This window comes from Lotus japonicus, chromosome 1 (assembly GCF_012489685.1).
Source record: "Lotus japonicus ecotype B-129 chromosome 1, LjGifu_v1.2".
NCBI classification, from domain to species: Eukaryota; Viridiplantae; Streptophyta; class Magnoliopsida; order Fabales; family Fabaceae; genus Lotus; species Lotus japonicus.
Window position 1 is genome coordinate 18,960,442 of NC_080041.1, and position 20,109 is coordinate 18,980,550.

General features: G+C 32.9%; 1 protein-coding gene across 1 annotated transcript; it reads right to left on the bottom strand.

Annotated features, from left to right (window-relative positions):
* Positions 1-5,742: 5,742 nt before the first annotated feature.
* Positions 5,743-6,201, bottom strand: LOC130729181 (disease resistance protein RUN1-like). The gene has a single exon (XM_057580836.1). It carries the CDS (start codon positions 6,199-6,201, stop codon positions 5,743-5,745), a length of 459 nt encoding a protein of 152 aa, XP_057436819.1.
* Between the last annotated feature and the right edge of the window lie 13,908 nt (positions 6,202-20,109).

Here is a 20,109-nt window from a genome sequence, read left to right on the forward strand (position 1 = left end):
CATCAAATTTAAAATCAGCTATGCAAATATGATTACTAGATTTTTCATAATTTAATCTTATTTCCACAAGTTTGTCATTCAACTAAAGCACATGAAAAAATACGGGTTAAACATCATATTAGTCCCTGTCTTTGTGTCGCCGTCTGATCTAGGTCCCTCGCCGGAAAAATTATTGTGAATGGTCCTCATGTTTGAAATATTTTTGGAGCGGATCCTCGCCGGATGTCAGAGCTCCGGCGAGTGCTTAAATAGCATGCTGACTGGGTTTAATGAGGTGACGTGGATTATAAAAAAAATTAAAAAAAAAAAATTACATGTCAGTTTTATTAATCTAATTAACTAAAATTAAACATAATTAATTAACAAATTCATTTCCTTCCCAGATTAATTTCAATTCCACAAATTAACCCCAAATTCTCAATTATCCCTACCAATTTAGGGTTCATATCTAAGTTCTTCTCCATCCCCTAACTCAGAATCATTTTCCAGAATATCATCATCATCTTCTACCATCCACCTGCAACCTCACTCACGGCCTCACCCACCCTCACCCTCACCCTCACCCACCTGCAACCTCACCCTCACCCTCACCCTCACCCTCACCCTCAAACCTCACCCGCACCCACACCCCCTCAACCCCAACCCCCACCCACCTGCAATCGGAACCACCCCAACCCCACCTGCAATCGGAACCAAACCAAAACCCCAACCCCCAACCGAAATCCCCCCAATCTAAGTTTGGATCTGAGTTTATGAGAGAAGGAGAAGATGAAAAGCATGGAAGCAAAACCCAGAAGAACCCAGACCAAACAACCGCTTGGTGTTGCTGTGAAATGTGAATCGAAGGCCGAGAAAGAGGTTGAGGGCTCTGTCGTGCGAAGTGGAAGAGGAGAGGTTGAGGGCTCTCTCATTTTGATTCGTTTGGACTCACCAAGGTACCCGTTCGCACCCATGGTTTGCGATTTTCCCCATCTGCACAAGTTCTGCATATCTTGTTTGGATGCTGGGAAAGTGCAGAAGACAAATTTGATGGCTTTGATTGTGTCAGTGCAGGGAATTGCTATAACTGAATTAGATTCACCAAGGACCATGAAATAGATGAATCAATAACAAGTTTTAATTTGGGATTTCATTCACCAGCACAAATTGAATGGGGTTTAGCCTATCGGCAATTAGAAAGAATTTTTTTGTCCTTTTGTTCCATGTTTCACAATAGCAAGTATGAAGAAGAATGAAAGATGATGTTTTGACAGAATTAAAATAGGTATTAGGAGAATTGGGGTTTTTAATTTTTTACTTAATAAGTTTAATTTTAATTAATTAATTTGGGGTAATTTGGGTTTTTTTAATTTTTTAAATTTTATGATGTGTAATTTATTTTTTATTTTTTTTTGTTTAAAAATCCACATAAGCATTTTGATCCCAGTCAGCATGTCATTTAAGCATTCACCGGAGCTCCGACCTCCGGCGAGGATCCGCTCCAAAAATATTTCAAACATGAGGACCATTTACAATAATTTTTCCGACGAGGGACCTAAATCAGACGGCGACACAAAGACAGGGACTAATATGATGTTTAACCCAAAAAATACTGGGTGGGTTATACTAGAAGAACAACAAAGAGATAAACCAAAACAGAAATAGACTAACTAGTTGGCATGGTTGCCCAGGCATTCAACAAATTAGGTTGTGAAATCCCAAAATAGAAAAAAGCACGTTGGTGTTAATAATCACTCACCTTAGTACAGAAATCAACAGAGGCTAAAGTGGCCTTATGAAGCAACAATGGCGAAAACACGACGTTCTTATTATCCTTAGAATCTTTCAAGAACAAAGATTTCACGATGCTAAAAGCAAGGTCTGTTTCGCTTCTGATCGATTCTGGTAAGCGTTTTAATTTTTTCACAACCAATTTTGTTGTCATATCCTCCCTCGTGGCTTTCTTCTCTCTTCCTATATCATCAAAGGGAAAGGGAGGAGGAGGATTAAAACGAGAAGAAAAGTTGAGCATTTGCTCATGACCTTCAAAATCAAATGGGTGTTCAATATTCTAGAGAGTTGAAGTTACATGTGATGCTTGGGGATTAAGTTTGTGTTTTCCAAGTGAGCCATAGAAGACTAAAATAATAGTGCTAGTAATCCAATATATAGGTATATCTTAACCTATTTATGATAACATCAAATCCCTTAATCTCAGTTCAATTTTCCCTTGATACTAGATAAGTACGTGCTATATATTTAACTAGATACTTATTATATAGCACGTACTTAATTATTTATAAGAATATATCTAATTTAAGTAAATATAATTCTAAATAAATGTGCACCAAAGTGAACCCATTAATTGTTACTTTAACATTTTCTTATTAAGACTCTTTTATTGATTGATTAAAATTTGTGTATGTTTTATTTTTTAGTTAATCTCATATAAATTTTAACTTATTAATGAAAGGATGTTGGAAAGAGAGTGATGCAAATACTTTTCCTTTCATTTTATTTCTCTAATAAGTGAGATTATGTTATGTGGGTAGTGATTTAATGCTAAAATCACAATGAACAAAATAATTTTCTTTTACTTTCGAGACACTCCATCATGATTTTATCTTTAACGTGGTTTTCCACAATATAACCTTGCGAGAAGCACTTTATCAATATTAATAGTTCAAATAAAAATTTAAATTACAAAACTTATATATATATATATATATATATATATATATAAAGCTTAAATATATTTTTATCTCTCTAAAATTAGGATCTTTTAGTTTAGACCCATCTAAATATTTTTTTTGGTATGCACCCTTATTTTGAAAATAATATGGAGGGATAAGTCCTTGCCATTACCTTTACCTAACGGATGCTGACGTGACATATTTTAGAGGGACCTAAACCAAGAAACCATAATTTTAGAGGGACCTAAACAAAAGAACTATGATTTTAGAGGACCTAAAACTCAATTTTTATCATGCCTTAGGTCCCTCTAAAATCATTGTTTTTTTGTTTAAGTCCCTATAAACGACGTAAGGTAACGGCAGGGGCTTAAACCTCAGTATTATTTTGCATTTAAGGGTGTATACCAAAAAAAATTAGAGGAGTCTAAACCAAAAGACTCTAATTTTAAAGGGACCAAAATATATATATTGTAACGTAACTTTATAAACAAAGGTATTTATTTCCTATAAATGACATATTTTTCTCTTTGGCCATTAACAGGCATTCAAAAGACATCCGGAGTGAGAAAAGAAAAGAAGAGAGAAATAACTATGTGATATATGATAGAGAAAAAAGATAGAGCGAAAAATGAGGCAGAGTGCTTCACGACATTTAGCTCCATCAATAGAGGTATTAGATTCCGATCTGGAGGCCATATTTAGAATGGTTTTTAATCTCCTCTATAAGATTGTACTAGTAGAGTGCTTTCAATCTCCTCTCCTCAACTTGGTTGGGAAAAGTAGAAGGTCACTCATCTTGAGAAGATGATGGTTTCGTCTTGAGTAGACATGTGGGACCTCGACGTTGCCGTCAAATCAATAGCAAAAAACAACCCTTGACCTCTTCAAGGTCTAGTCAGAGAAGGCGAATCTATGTTTTCTTTGAACGAAGAAGAAGAAGATGGGAAAACCGAAGAGATAAGGAATTGAGGCATAAAAGAGATAAATCATAAGCTTCATATAAGTGAAAAGCTTCTCTCCGTAGCTTTTTCTAAAAAGTTACTTACTGATTTCTATTTTATGTTACAAAAAATAAATTACTTAAAATTTTAGAGTTTTGTTAAAATTGTGTATGGCTAACTAGGGATGTCAATGGGTACGGGTGAGCATGCGTAGTATATAGCCACCACCCGCTCCGCAAGTAAAAATTTATACTCATACTCACATGGATATCTATTAAGTGGGTTTTAACCAAATTTTAAAATATTTCTGTGAATATCCATGGGCACCCGACACCCATAAACATATATATACTTTGTTCAATTGAAAATAATATTAAAAATAAAATTTAAGATTCTGCTTTGCAATCAATTAATGTTCAAATGATACACCTTTTTTTGAGTCTAATGACTTCTTTTTACCATTATCATTGTACAAATTTACTTGAAGGAGAATTATAATTCAAACACACAAATTCTTTAGATATTATTGAACTTAATATACATCTCTTGAATTGATAAATTATAAAACATATTTTAGTATTTTATATATCGGGTGGGTATACATGGGTATGGATGCATCAATATTTGTACCCCCAATTAATAAACGGATAATGAAAATATCATTAAATAAATCTGTGGATACGTGTGGGTGCGGATAAATTTACCCATAGTAAATTTTTATCCGCGAGCTTGAGTGTGGGTAACTTTGACATCCATATGCCTAACTTATTTTAAAAGTAACTTAAAAATTAAAAAAAGAAGAAGAGCAAACACTACCTTTGAATATCAATTGTATTCTCAATAATTGCTACCTTTATTTCCTTAACTAATGAGTATTAAGAAATAATGAAAAATCTAACCACAACGACTCGGTGGGTACGTGCGTGATCAAACCAATGATTCTGGTAAATCAAAGTGGGTTTCTTCGTTATCCATAAAAAAGATGTGAATCACAATTAGTTGTATATAGAAATGGATGCAATATTTTTTTAAAATATTGAATAACGGTGTAAAACTTTTTACACCATCGGTGCATAGAAATTAATCTCATTATGTATAGAGATTAATTTCTATGCACCGACGGTGTAAATAAATTTTACACCATCATTTAATCACATCCCTCCATTTTGTTAGCTCATAATTAATTTTGAATTTAATAATATCTAAAATAGAAAATGGAAGGTTATGATTGAATGATGGTGTAACACTTTTTACACCGTCGGTGCGTAGAAATTAATCTCTTATGTATATGTGTATATAGTAGTACCTTTTTATTAAGAGTTCAAATCTACCTTCTTTTGTTATGATAAATAAATAGAAAATCAAAGATGTGGAATTTTGTTTGTGTAGCCAAATATAATTTTTTGAAGGAATTAAGGCAAATATAATTGATTCTGAAAAATAGCTTATAACTAAATAAAACATCTACAATATGCAGCTGAATATTAGGACTACACTCTGGCTACATTTTTCAAAGAAAAGAAAAATATAGAATATAGAATATTATAACTAATTTACTAACTTGATTATTTTCAAAAGTCAAGGTAAAGTTGAAAAACCAAATCATGCGATATCTTACTCACTGCATCTTCTTCCAAGATTTACACTGTATCTATACCCATACATAGTAAGCAGTTTGATGTGCAAGGAAGCTCCGGCAATTCCTGTCCAACAATTGTTTTAGCCATATGCCATATCTTGTATCAAGTCATGCATTTTCACACAATTCTGCTGGTCAATGGTGATAAGAGACTTTTCGACCAAGACTTGAATATGTGGTTTGCAGCACTGGCCACCAATTAAGCTGAGCACTAAGCATATCTATATCTTGAACCGTGCAGCCTTTAAAGAAACCTTTAGCTATGTGAAGAAAAAGTTTCTTTGAATCTTCATCCCAAGCATCATAACTTACTTTGAGTACCAGTTGGATATCTTTGTTAGGAAGTTTTTGGTATGAAGCTTACACAGTTTCGCATTCATCAATTGTTTTTCCGTAGAAGCTCGAACCAATAACTTCACAAGCCCAAGGATTGTGAAAAGCATAAGTTTGTGCATCGCTTACTATTGGCATAAACTCTGACGGACAATACTTAGATTTGAGAGCCTTCCAAGTTCCAACCAATCAATTCGCAAGTTTCATCTATTGTTAGCACTTGTATCTCATATATGTTATCAGACTCAAGACTTGTTAGCAAATGTTTGTCACGAGTGGTAATGATGACTTTGATGCCATCACAACCAAAGCAGCCAGGGTTAAACCGCCGAACAATTTCGTGGAATTGACCTGGGCTGTCAACATCGTCGACAAGAACTATGAGAATCTTTCTGTGGAAGAACTTTGTCTCATCTCTGATACTTGCTAATTGATGATTCTCCTTAGATATATGAGCAACAAGGTAATCTAAGAGATGAGAAATGCAAATTTTTCTCATATCAGAAAGGAAACATGAGGCCTCAAATTGAGGAGCAACGATATTATAGACCATGCGAGCAAGTGTTGTCTTTCCAAATCCAGCCTTCCCACATATTCCTATTGAATCTTTAACCATAAGGCTCTTTACTACTTCTTCAACTTGTTCCTTAAGCAGCCCAAGTGGGCGTTCTGGAACAGACAACAAAGGAAGGAGAAGGAGTAATCATGTTGTAGACCACATCAACAATTTCCTGAACAAATTTGGGTTGCGTGCTCAAACAAACAACAAAGTTATTTGTGTTACTTGTTCTTCAAGGTAAACAAATACTAAAGAATATGATAAATAAAATCTCTAAAAAGAAATGGAATAAAATCGTTTTACCGAGTATAATGGAAGAAAGGCTGAAAAGAAGTTGCTCGAATGAGAGCGTTCCTCCAATTGTAAACTCTCCGCAACCCGTCGGTGTCGTCAAACTGCAAGCTATTCTCATGCATAGCTAGTGCCTGACTGTAAACTCCGCCGCTTTGAAGTCTCACATCAGAAGGATCCACACCATAAAATACCGAAATAACAGATTGATGATGACGAGGGTTGATCTTCTTCTCATTGTTATCAAAGGATTCAAGGATGGAGACAAGTTGATCCAAGCAGAGTGAGTAGAAGAAGCATAGTTCTTAGAAAACACGATAATAAAAATCCTAGACTTTTCAATTGCCTCTAATTGTTGGTTTTTGTCAAGGTCCTCCACATCTTCGAAAAAATAGCTCATCTCCCTTTGAAGGAAGCATTGGTAGAGATTAGGGGTGCACGTGGGTCGGGTAGATCCAATGAATCAGCTCGATCCAAACCCAATCCAATGACAAAAATGCGGGTTGGATTTGGCAAACGAGTCAATCAGACGGATTTTATTACGATCCAATAAACTTCGAATCAGATATCAGATTTAATAACAATCCACCCAATCCAACCCGAAATCCGAACATACAATAATAATATATTATTTAATATATATTTTTAATAGTTTTACCTAACATACATGTAAATTCTAAAACTCTTACTTTATTTCACAGCTTCACTTTTCACATTCTTCACTTTTTATTTCAATTTTATTTGGCATGCCGGAGAATTAAGACATTTAAATTCCAAGTGTCATGTCATTGTCGTATTGATTAACTTGATTTCATTGCCGCAGTTGTTTTTCATGGTATTTGTCTTTATGTCATTTATGTAATACTATTTCATGCTATTTAGTACAATGTTTTGTGTCTTTTTTATGCTATTTGGTGCTATAACGTATTTACCAATTTTTATAATTTGTGTTTGAAGCCATATTTTTTTTCAATATTTCAGATTTATTGTTATTTTAATATAGTGATCCAATCAAACCATCCGAACCAACCCGAAGATCGTCGGATTGGGTTGGTTTGGGTCCGAAGGTGAAAATTCACAAAATCCAACCTAACCCAATCGAAATAATTTTGATTGGTTCGGATCCTGATTAGCCTATAAATCAATCCAACCCAACTCATGTGCACCCCTAGTAGAGATAGCCACAAAGATTGAATCAAGTATCGTCGCCGTAAAAACTTAGGAACACATCATAGCATAACGAGGATGGGAAAAACGGTGCGGAAGCCATGAGTACTCACCAACAAGATTGATTTTCACCAAACTATATAATATATATCAACAAACCCTGGACACACCAAGCTGCTTCTTATATACTACTACTTTGGTTATTGAAAGTCGTTTTTAGTCCTCCTACAATTTGTTTTACTGATAACGTTTTTTATAATATAATAAAATATCCTACCTTATTATTACTTTTTTTTAATTCATCGGAATACCTTATCTTATTATTATTATTATTACTACTACAATCATCAATGGTCAATTTTAAGTTTAATTTGATTTTTTATTTTTTTAACTTCAATCATGTTTTTTATTATAATAATTAATCATGTATTATTCGGGGTTGTCTAAATGACCTTAGGTAAAAAATGAGTTAAATAACCCAAGCCTAGGTGTCCCAATGATATTATTACATGTGTTTTTAAAAAAATTCCAACTCATATTATATGTGTCATCATAGAATCCAGCTCATTTCAAATCCTAATATAGTATTTTTTTTGAAAATGATATATTAAATCTAATCTAAATAGTATATAAAAGAGAACCTAAAAGATGGCAAGTTTTGACACTTGGCAAGCAATGAAGGAGGTTTCAACAATTTTCCCATAATTAAAAAAAATCAAAAAGAAAATCTTATTACCACTTTTGGAAACTTAGGAGTGGCACCTTTGCTAATTATTTTTTTATCTAAGGGTAGCCATGTAATAGCATCTGATATTTATTTTATTTTTGAAATATTTTTAACCTTAAATTTAACTAACATTCATTATTGATTCACATTAATTATTCACTGCCTACTTCTAAGCCAATCACTATTTACCTGTTTAAATATGATTATTTCCACCACATAAATAGCCAATTAGAGATTACATGTGTTAGTGCTCTTTCATATGGTCAAGTTTGTTAGTTAAAAGTAGTTTATTATAGAGTAGATTTCTAGACTCTAAGAATGATCTCCTCATTTGTTCCTAAAACAACTCTTACAATGTTTTATGCTGATAATAATTTAGGCAAGAATTATTTACTACTTTGAGGCTTTATATTTTCCTTTTTCTTGCCTCATTTCTCATATAATTTTGTTTGTTTGTGATATATACGAGAGGAGAATCATCTATTCTTCTCTTTTTATATTTTAAATTTTCTCTTTACCTTTTTTTTTTTGCTTTACATGATCTATTATGTGACCCACTTGAATAAAGTTTTGGTTTTTTTTATTCCATTTATTTTGAGTGTTTTTTAGATTCATAAACCATAGGGTTGTTGAGCCTCTATTTCTGATTACAAGAGGGAGAAGGAGATGATGTTCTATATTCATGAGTTTTTATCACGCCCAAGGAAAAATAGCATGAATTCAAAGCTTAAAATTGTTTTTTTTCTCTCTTGGACCCTTTATTTTAATTCTTTGCCCTGTTTGTTTGTAATTTTAAAGAGATGAACTCCAATCTGTTGCGATGGAAGTACCATAGGAAGTTCATCAACAGTAGCTCAACATTTATCTATGAATCTCGGGTTTGTAAGGAAGATTGCCTCAGATATGAAACCTGTGCACGCTCTGGAAGGGAATCATGATTGCATCGTGGATAGGATCAAAGAACTTCAATGGTTGATCTGGTGGGTCTCAATGTTTTGAAAGCATGCATTCCTTCTCAGGTCTACACATCCGAAGATCTCATTAAATTTATAGACAGTGTTGTTGCATGTTGCTAAAAAAAATAATTACTTGCATCAGTTCTAATGCACGAAATCTCCCTATTGATTTATACTTCAAATTCCTTTTTTTTCTCACTTCTCGAGCTTCTATCTCATTTACTATTTAATTTTTTAAGGCTCTTCATTTACAAAACTTGGAAAGCTTTTTTCCTCTTCTGCATTATTTTTTTTTATCTATTTTGTTTCAAATTCTAGATTTACTCTCTCTCTCATAAGATCTATCTTTCACATAAGAAACCTCTTGGTTGTTTATGATTTGTTATTTGATCTAGGTTTTTAGTCTCTGCGCCTCTCAAAGGTTGGGGTTTGTGGATTTTGAGAAGCTAATTGCAAAGGGAGGGAAAGAAAATGGTCCGTGGAGGAGCTGGCTATTCTTTGCAATGCTGATGTTATTATCATCTTCTCCATAATCAAATCATCATTCCAGAAGGAGATGCTGCCTGAATCGGCAAGATTGGTGGTTTCAGCAAACAGTGGATGCTTCTTAAGCAGCGGACATTGATTCATGGCGGGAATATTATATGGGCGTGTTTGATGAAGCGTGTTCGATTTTACATTTCTTTGCTTTCTGGTCTAATAGTACCTTCTGTTTTAGGAAATAAGGAATATATTAGATTTCTAATATATAGATTTTCCTTTATTCTCTCTGATTTTCTGTTTTCATTGGCCTCATGGGTCCCCTTAATTAATTAATGCATTGCGTTTTTTTTCATCTAAATTAAAACTGAATAAACACCTTTCATTTGACGATGGTCTTTATAAAAAAAGTACACAAATTAACGGTATCATTCTCTTCAGTGGATATATTTAAGTTACTTATATTATTCAATGAATGTAGCATGTAGTCTTCTTGAATATGTCAAGCCATTTATGTAATTGTAGACTGCACATGTTGGAAAGACAAACAATCCTCCATGCATACTTAATTATTTGTGCAGCCACTCATGTCACTTTGAAAGGGCATAATGAAAAAGAATTACCAGAGAACTCCAACCATTTTTTAGGGGCTCATTGAAGTTATTACTCCCTCCGTTCCTTTTTAAGTGTCGTTTTAGCATAAAACTCTCCAACCAAGGTAGTGGATTATTAGAGTTGTTTTTCCCATTCTACCCTCTCACATCTTAATCATAAAGTCATAAAGCTCTCCAACCAAGATAGTGGATTGTTAGTTTTTTTCCACTCTCTCATATCATTAAACCATCTATCACTCTCACCCAATCATAAAGTCATAAAGGTCTTCATAGTTATTAAGAAAGAAGAATTTTATGGAAAATGTGAAGTGGAGTTATTGAAAAAGTAAGGGTATAATTGACAAAATGGAAACTAAAACATCAAAACGACTGTTAAATAGGAACAAAAAAATTGTTCTAAAACGACACTTAAAAAGAAACGGAGGGAGTAATTGGTAGAAGAAATTTTTAATTGAGCAGTCAAATTTATGAATTTGAAAGGTTGAAAGATTAAATTGTGTACTTCCCCGGTGTTTAAGTTACATATTAAAAAGCTTATACGGGGAGGAACATTTTGCATGAAAATACTTTCAAGTATAAACTAATCGAAAATGTGTTGATACGAAATTTGATACTAAAAATTTGTCACATGGGGATTGAAAGTATATAGTCTATATTTATTGATGTTTAGATTACATAGTAAAAAGCTTATACGATGAGGGACATTTTTCATTAAAATGCCTTCAAGTTGAAATGAATAGATAATGTTTTAATATAATTTCTATAATTTTTCTAGACTTTTGAAATATTTTCGGAGTAGATATACAGAAGCATTACAATTTGATTGTGAAAATAGGATCCGACGGGGAAGAACGTTTACATTAAAATATTTCCAATTACAAATAACAAAAAAGAAAAATTTATTATAATTTAATTTTATGGGTTGAGTGGGAGAGGTACATCGATCAATTCCTGAATGATGCAATTTATCATTCCGATGTTCCAAAAAATATCACATCATTTACATGTTATAAATTGTGGAGAATTATTTAGAGATGAGACAAACGAAATAAAAAAATCAAAAATCATGTAATTTATTATATTTTCACTTTTTATATTATAATCATATTAATTAAACATAGAATTATATTTGTATTTATTTATCATTCATATAAAAAATTAATCCATATATTAAAAACAAATTTTAAAATATGTTTTTAAGGGAAAAAGCTAAAATTGTGAGTTATATTTTACTATAAAAATAATTTCATAGAAATTATACTTTGACGGGGAGTAATATTGTGTGTTAAAATCTACCACATCGGAAGAATATTTTTCATCTTAAAACTAATTTTTATTATAATTTTAAGTACTATTTCGTAATATTTAAAATAATATATAAATAATTTAGAGTATAATTTTGGTCATTTAATATATATATATATATATATATTATTGGCTTAAATATGCTTTTGGTCCCTATAAAATTAGGGTTCTTTGGTTAAGGTTCCTCTAAATTATATTTTTTAAAAACATCCCTAAATGGAAAATAATACTGAGGTTTCAACCCCTGCCATCACTTTCCATCCATTAGAGGAACCTAAACCAACAAACAATGATTTTAAAGGGGCCTAAACCAAAGAATAATGATTTTAGAAGGACCTAAGACTATGTAAAAATTAGTTTTAGGCCCTCTAAAATCATGGTTCTTTATTTTTAGGTCACTCTAAAATAATATCAGGTCAGCTTCTGTTAAGTGATTCAACACTCAATGGATGGAAGGCGATGGTAGGGACAAAAAACTCAGTATTATTTTCCAAATATGGTTGTTTTCCAACAAAAAATTGAGGGGCTTAAGCCAAAGACCCGTGATTTTTTAGGGACCGAAAACATATTTAAGCCTATATTATTTGTCCCCAAATGATAGCTCCAATGGAAGAGCTGGTGGACATATGGGTTGGGAAAGGGAAGGTTTAGGAATTGATCTCTAAAGGGTGTAATTTATATTTTTATTATACCGAAAAAAAAAATTATATATATATATATATATATTACCATTTAAATTACAAGGTAAAATGCTTTTGCGGGTAATTTATTAGAACAACTTTAGTATTTTATTTTTACTTTATATTATTTTGAGGATTCCATATATAGGGAAAATAATTATACAGGGAGTAATATATTTTGAAAGATCCCTCGGGAGGAACATTTTGAATAAAAAAACGTTCATATTTAAAATGATATATTTTTTAAATATATTAAGTAGTTTTTTTTATAAATTTTAATAGGAAATATATATAAAAAGGAATAAAAGTATGATAGTAAAGATGTTTAATATAATTTTTATACTTTTATCTAGAGTTTTGAAATATTTTAAGGAGTAGATATACATCAACATTACAATTTGATTGTGAAAATTGGATCCGACGGGGAAGAACGTTCACATTAAAATATTTTCAATTAAAAATAACAAAAGATGAAATTTTATTATAATTTCGTGGGTTGAGTGGTAGAGGTCCAGTAATTCAATTCCTTGATGATGCAATTTATCAGTCCGATGTTCATAAACTAATTGAAAACACAATAAATTATATTTAGATTTTTTGTTCATTCATACAAAATAAATAATTCTATATATATTAAAAACAAATTATTATATACTTGGAAATATGTCCCCCGTGCATCGGCACGGGTATACATACTAGTTATTAATATAAAAAGGAAAATAATAAATATAGAACGTACGAGCCGTACGTGTGTGTGTATATATATATACTAGTATTTATACTCGTGCGATGCACGGAGATATTCATTTTTGTATATCATGTGAAAATCTTCAAATTTGGGTCATTTTTGTTATATTTATTAGAAAACAGAAGTAAAAGAAAAAAAATTAATTTTAGATATTCAAAACATAAAAGTTTTTTCTTGGTGAATGTGTTAGTTATTAACCACAAAGAGTGGCATAAGTGGTGAATGTGCATTTCCTTAAGGGATTTCGTCTAGGTTTCTGGTCGGGTTCGATTCCCTCTGAGTTAAAAAATAATACCTTTGTGGTCAGGGACATCATTACTGTATTCCGAGCCAAATTAGTCATGTGGGGTCCCTTTTCCCGTGAAGAGTGGTGGTCAGGCCCCACGTGGAGACTGGTGGCCAAATGACAAAAAAAAAATGTTTTAGTTATTGTTTTATAGAAGCACAATTATTTTAGTTATTTGTGGTTTTTTACTTTGTTTATTTTTGTTGTTGGTACATTGAAAAGATAAATTATACCCGTAAAAAAAATTCATAATATGATGTAACAAAAAATTTTTAAAATATGTAATCATTAAAAATATATAAAAAAAACACTAAAAATAATTTGTGTTACGTTGGGTAAAATTCATACCAAGTAAAATTAACTTTCAACGTTTTGTTTATATTAAGAAAACTTAATTCATGTTTTATATTAAAAAATGCATCTTATATATCACGTTTTCACTATTAGGTTATCATATTCATATTTAAAAAAATAAAAATAAAATAATGACTATTATGATCGTAATTAGGTTAGTGGGATGGTTTTCTTGGAATTGACATTAACCTCTTGCTTTATTTTCTTGGAATTATTATATTTTATAAACCCAAAGTAATTATCATGTCCAATGGAATTCCCCGTCAAAAAAAAAGTCCAATGGAGTATTAAGTAAATATTAATTAACACATTAAAAATAATTTTGGTGTAGTTGCCTAAAATTCATACCAAGTAAAATTAACTTCCAAAGATTTTTTATATTAAAAAAACTTTATTCATATTTTATATAAAATTATTAAAAAATGCATCACATATAGTACATTTTTACTATTAGGTTATCCTATCATATTTAAAAAAATATACATATAAGAACTTATAATTTATTTAAAAACATGGAAAGCGTCTATTGCATGAAATTAAGTGAAAAGGTGCATATGGAAAACTCAAATTTCACATTGCAGGCTAAGCAAGGGGAATAAATGAAGCACTTCCAAATACCAAATCCATTGGTTTTGTTATAGTATCCGTAAAATCTTACACTGCGAACTCCAAGGCTATAGAGATAGCATTATAGCAATAGAGAAGCCACAAACACCTCTCTTAAGTGTAATCAAAATAGAATAATGTACAAAATCAAGCATAAAAAGTATGAACTTCAATTTTTTTATCAATCAAATGGTCAGACTTGATTCAGCCGCCAGAGACGCTCTACAGAGCTACTTGCTATTAAAATAGTTAAATGGCTCTTTTATGTAAATCATAAGACACCAACATTCATAAGATAGAGTAAGAGACTGCACAATTTTTTAAGGTTTGCATTGAATTCATTAAAAAGTGACAGTTTCATATGTACCAATCCTTATGCGTCCCAAGAAGGAAATCCTTGGACGTTTTCTGCAAATGTAATTCAGTACAAAAGGCAGGCACAAATCCAATTGCTGAATGCAGAGACACCCATCAAAGTCACATTAAGCTCTCAATGTTCCTCAACCATTGTAGTGAACTTTATGATTTTGGGAGCTCATACCATGAGGCAGCTGTTGGGAAGCATGCATGGTCAACGGTTGTATTGTAGTGAGCAAAAGGCCGAGAGTAGAGACAATTCAACTGCAAAGAACCTAGGAAATTTATTGGATGTAAGAGTTACAGTGGCAAATAACATGAAAAACCAAGCGTCAGTAAAATAAGGCATAAAACAACCACATCATCTTCATTTTACTGATTATTGTTATAATTATGCATTTTTAATAAAAAGCTGGAACTACATGAAACCTGAGATTGAAGGTTAGCATTAGATCTCCATTTCGCTAACCTTCTATCTATTATCTATATATTATTTCTCTTCGGCTCTTCTAATTAAGTAATTACTAATGATTGCATAAAACTATTCACCTCTCACCTGTTACAAATTAATAATTTTTAATGTTTCTCTAGATGTTACAAATTGGTCACTTTTAATGTCTCTCATCTGTTACAAATTAATAACTTTTAGTGTCTCTCATCCTTTACAAATTAATCACTTTTAGTGTTTCTTCATCATCTATAGTTACAATATCTCTTAGACTCACCTATAAATATTATCTTAGTCCTTCTAATTCCAAAGACTATATTTTATCTAGTGTTTGCATGAGGAACATTTTAGGTACATTTTCCCACATGTTCCACTCACAGCTCAACCAACAATACATAAACAACCAATGAAAAATCATAATCAGACCTTGAAAACCATGATTGAATTGGGAAAAAAAAAACATGAACCTTGTTAGGCCTCAATCGCAAGCTTAATCTTCTTTCCATTCAGTATAAAGATGTTAAACTATAAGCAAAAAAGGAAAAGGCAAATGTCCTAAGGGGCATTCACGTTAACCTCACCAGACGTCTTAACATAAAATTGTTAGAGCCTAGAGAGTTATCTAAGATCAACAAAATAAATTCATATTGAAAGTAGTGAAAGAAATTGAAAAGATAGAGGAATTAGAGAACTACCAATGCAACGCTCTAATTTTCTGAAGGTTCGTTCTAATGGCTTCCAGCGGCACCATATTGCACTGCTTCTCTAGCAGTTTTCAGCTGATATGGGAAAAGGAAATTATCTAAGCAGCACTTCAGATCACTTGAAAAATAAACACATTACAAAATTATAAAAAAATGAACAAAAATTCTAAACAATAAGAGAAATAACAAAAATTGGTTGAAACAGATTAAAATAAACATAAAAAAACAAATCAAAACCCAAAATCCAAATAAAACAGAACCAAAGTCTAAAACATTTATCTTTCCCAAAATGATTCTGCAAATTTTTTGAAAAGAAAATAAAAAATATGATCATTAATCATCTTAAAGCCCAAAACTACAACCATAATGGAAAAGAGAAGTCACAGTAGGAATTGAAACCTAGAGCTTGAAAAGAAAGAAGATGGAGAGTTGAATGAGGTGAGATTGTCAAAAGAATGATGAGTAAGTGGAAGATGGATGAGAAAGAGAGTCATGTCGAGGTAAAGAGGGTGCGAAAAAGAAAAAGAAGATGTAAAAGATTACATATAAGAGCAAACAACATGAGCAAGCGACCAAAATCCTACAATCAAACGACATCGACATCAATAATTAAATGTCAAAATAAACCAATAAACCAAGAAAAACGACAAAGCCCTACCACCGCAAAATCTTCCAGGCATAATCTCAAAATCTTCCTAAGCAAAACGGCTAGATCCCTAACCATTTTTTTTTCAAGAAAGCTGACAAAGAAATAAAAAAAAATAAGAAGAAATTAACAAAAGTTAAGTACCAAGGAATTCATCAAACTCCTTAAAAGTAAGACTGAAATAAAGGAAAAGAAACCTGGTGTGCTGCCGCTATTCATCTTGATGGCGACGACGTTTGCTCCGTCAATACCAACACGCCAAAGCCCTACACCCGAAACCCAAGTCCACCCAAAGCTCCCATTCCTCTGGAATCAGCCGCCGCGTCGACAGTGTAAGGAGAGGGCGCTTCTGATGAATGAAATCTGAAACATAAAATGAATTAGTAGAAACCCGAGACACCGGATTTAGCAACTGTGCAAAGACAGCCTTTGTTTCACACTTATGCAACAAAGCCAAATACATAACTGAAATCATTCAAAACGCATCTGCTAATGAAGTTGAAACAGAGCCAGAAGAAGAAATAAATCAAAGGCAGCAAAAAAGTGTAGCTCTCTTAAAAATTTATAATCCACCCTCTCCTCTAATCTTTGGAAGGGAAAAGGGAATTCTGAAAATAAAGGATTAGAAAATATGGATTTACTGGACAAAAGGGGAAGAATTAATCCAAAAACTACCTTCAATGATATCAATCCATTTATTCTCATGAATAGTAAAACCCAGGGCTACAAAATTGGATGATTAAAACTTTGAGGAGAAGCAATAATACAACGCTAGAATTTCCCATAGGAAATCTGGAAAAAACAAATTGGAAAAGGGAAATAAAACAATTAGAAAGAAACGATGAACTCTTGAAGAGATTGAAAGTAACAAAAGGAAGTGAAGAACAAACAACAGGGAAATCAATTTATAACATAAAAAGAAGGGAAGATAGAATTAAAAGGTCATTACTTCTCACCTGTAATTGACATCCAGATGAAGAGTTCAAGACATCGAACCGTAGACGCACACAACAATTTCTCATCCAACCCTAGACGCACACAGCCACAATATTGATGACCACTTTATTGAAAATCATGAACCCTACATCGAGCAAAGGGAAGACAACCATAGTGGAGCAAATTCAGTGAAGCATAAGCGTAAAAAATGGATTTCTAAACACTAATAAGAGAAGAAAGAATCAGAAGATTTGAACAGAGGAATCAAAGAACTATAAAAAAGAACATGTAATTTTTTACCTCTGTCGCATCCGAGCTCTCTCAATCTAAAATTAGCGTGGAACCCTAGCTGTGTAAATTGGAAGGTTCAATTTGTCGCCAACCATGATGAAAACGGACGGAACAATTTCCTCAGTTCGCCGTCGACGGCACAGGTTGTGTTCTCTACATCTTCTGCCCCAACCACCTATCTCCCCTACTTCGCAGGCCGCCAGAGCCCTCAGGGTCTTCACCTCGTCGCCGATGCCGCTGCGGAAAAAACGACAGCCACAACTTTGGAGTTAAAGAGAGGCCTTGCGATGTTAAGGGGAGAGGAATCCCTGACCTCGAAATCGCAAACAAAGAAATAGAAGAGGGAGAGTGGAGACACTGAGAAACTGAGCAAATTGCAAAAGAAGCGAATAGAAATCAAAACGGAAGGTTGAGGGAACGGAAAAGATAAAAAGAAACGTAAGAAAGGGAAAAGGCTAATGGAAAATGTGATTGAGGAATAGACGGCTAGGATCTAATCTTTAGGAAATAATGAGTACTTTTACTAAATTGTCCATGCTAAAAATCAGATTGTTGTGCATTGAGGTGTTGAATGACATGTTTGCCCTCAAGGCTGCATAAACTTTGCTTTTATATATAGTATAGATAGATAGATAGATAGATAGATAGATAGATAGATATTCAATTTGTGTATGTAAGAATATTAATTTATATTTTGATTTGAAATTTTTTTTAGATATTATATTATATTTTTTTGTACATCGGAAAAATAAATTGCACCCGCCAGGAATCGATCCCTGGACCTCCCTCTACCCAACCGATATATCCACTAGCTCCTACCACTTGAGCTATTCTACGGGGACATATATTATATTTTATGGTGATATGTGAAATTAATATTCAATTTTCACCTGATTTTAATTTAATTTCTTGCTCATATTATTTTTTTTCAACAGCAGAAGATATATATAACTGAATAGGTAAAATTTTATAAGAACATCCCTATCACAAGCAGGACAAATCAATAAAACACCACCAATCAAAACCTCCCAAAAAACCACACTTACGGAACATGCTTCGTCAAAACCTTCATAGGAAAAATATAATGAAATAAAAACCTAGTGAAGGAAAAAGACCACAACATCCTCGAGAAGTGCCTTTGCGTCACTCGAGGAAAAAAATGTAACCAATACAATAAAACATGAACAACTCAAATCTAACCACAATAAGACATATCAGTAGGGGCAGAGGAATTTGGCTCATATTATCTTAATGTATTTTCATTGGTTTTAAATTCATCTGAGAAGAATTTGGCTCATATCACGTCTACGAAGATGGAGGAAAGGGGCGTGTGGCACTCATGGAGTGGCAGAGGAGGGTTTTGTTTATTTTTGTTGATGCATGATAGCTTTTATTAAGGAAAACATATTAGTAGGATTCTGTTAGAAACTGTTTTAAGAATGATGTTGGATCCCGTTATGGTCGTTTTCATCGCCACTCTTTCCTATTTTGTTTCTTTAGGCTTTGGATCTCATCACTATGGCTCTTAGCACTCGGTATAGGGGTTTTGTTGGTGGAGCTTTTGGTTTGCTCGGCTGGCTTGGGTCTCTGTTTATGGGTGTCGAGCGGGTTGATATTTTCCCTTGTCGGTTGAAACTTGTAGTCGTTTTTCAATTTCAATGTTACATTTGCAGTGGGGTATGCGCTAGTTTATGCACGTTTTATTGCTTTCGCGTTTTTTTTTGAGGTTTTGCTATAGTGGAAGTTTTTCGCTAGTATGCTCATAAATAAGGATAAGCTGTGATTTGAAAATTTAAAATTGGAAATGTTTTATCAAGCAAGTCGACATATAAACTTGTCTAATCTAGGGTAAGAAATTCTAGGGTTGTTCTGGCTAAGGAAAGTCCTGGTACTTAAGTTGTCCTTATGATGCACCTCACTTTCCTAGGAACTGCTCTTCTTGGATGCACTTGCTTTGCTGATGATGAGTTTGTTTTGGATAAACGACGTTTTTGAAAAAATTCCGAACTAATCTCTAGACTTTGTTGATTACTAATGTAATCCCATTGAAAAATTGGGGTGCCGTTACACTAGAAGAAATATCACCAGTGAAATTGGTGGTAGCAACGTTATGATTTTGCAAATTAGCACCCGAACAATCTAAATCATGGGGCTTGCCATCAAAGTTGTTGAGGGAGAGGTGAAGTTACTCCAGCTTGAAACAATTGTAGAGAGCTATTGGGAACTCATAGGTGGTGAAGTTTGAGCTGAAGTCAAGGAGTGTGAGGCTTTTGAGGTAACATATGAAGGGTGGTATTGTTTGGGCATTGGAGAGGGCGAGTCCAGTTAATGAGCTTATGGTGCAGGTGATCTCTGGCCAAGACCAGTGA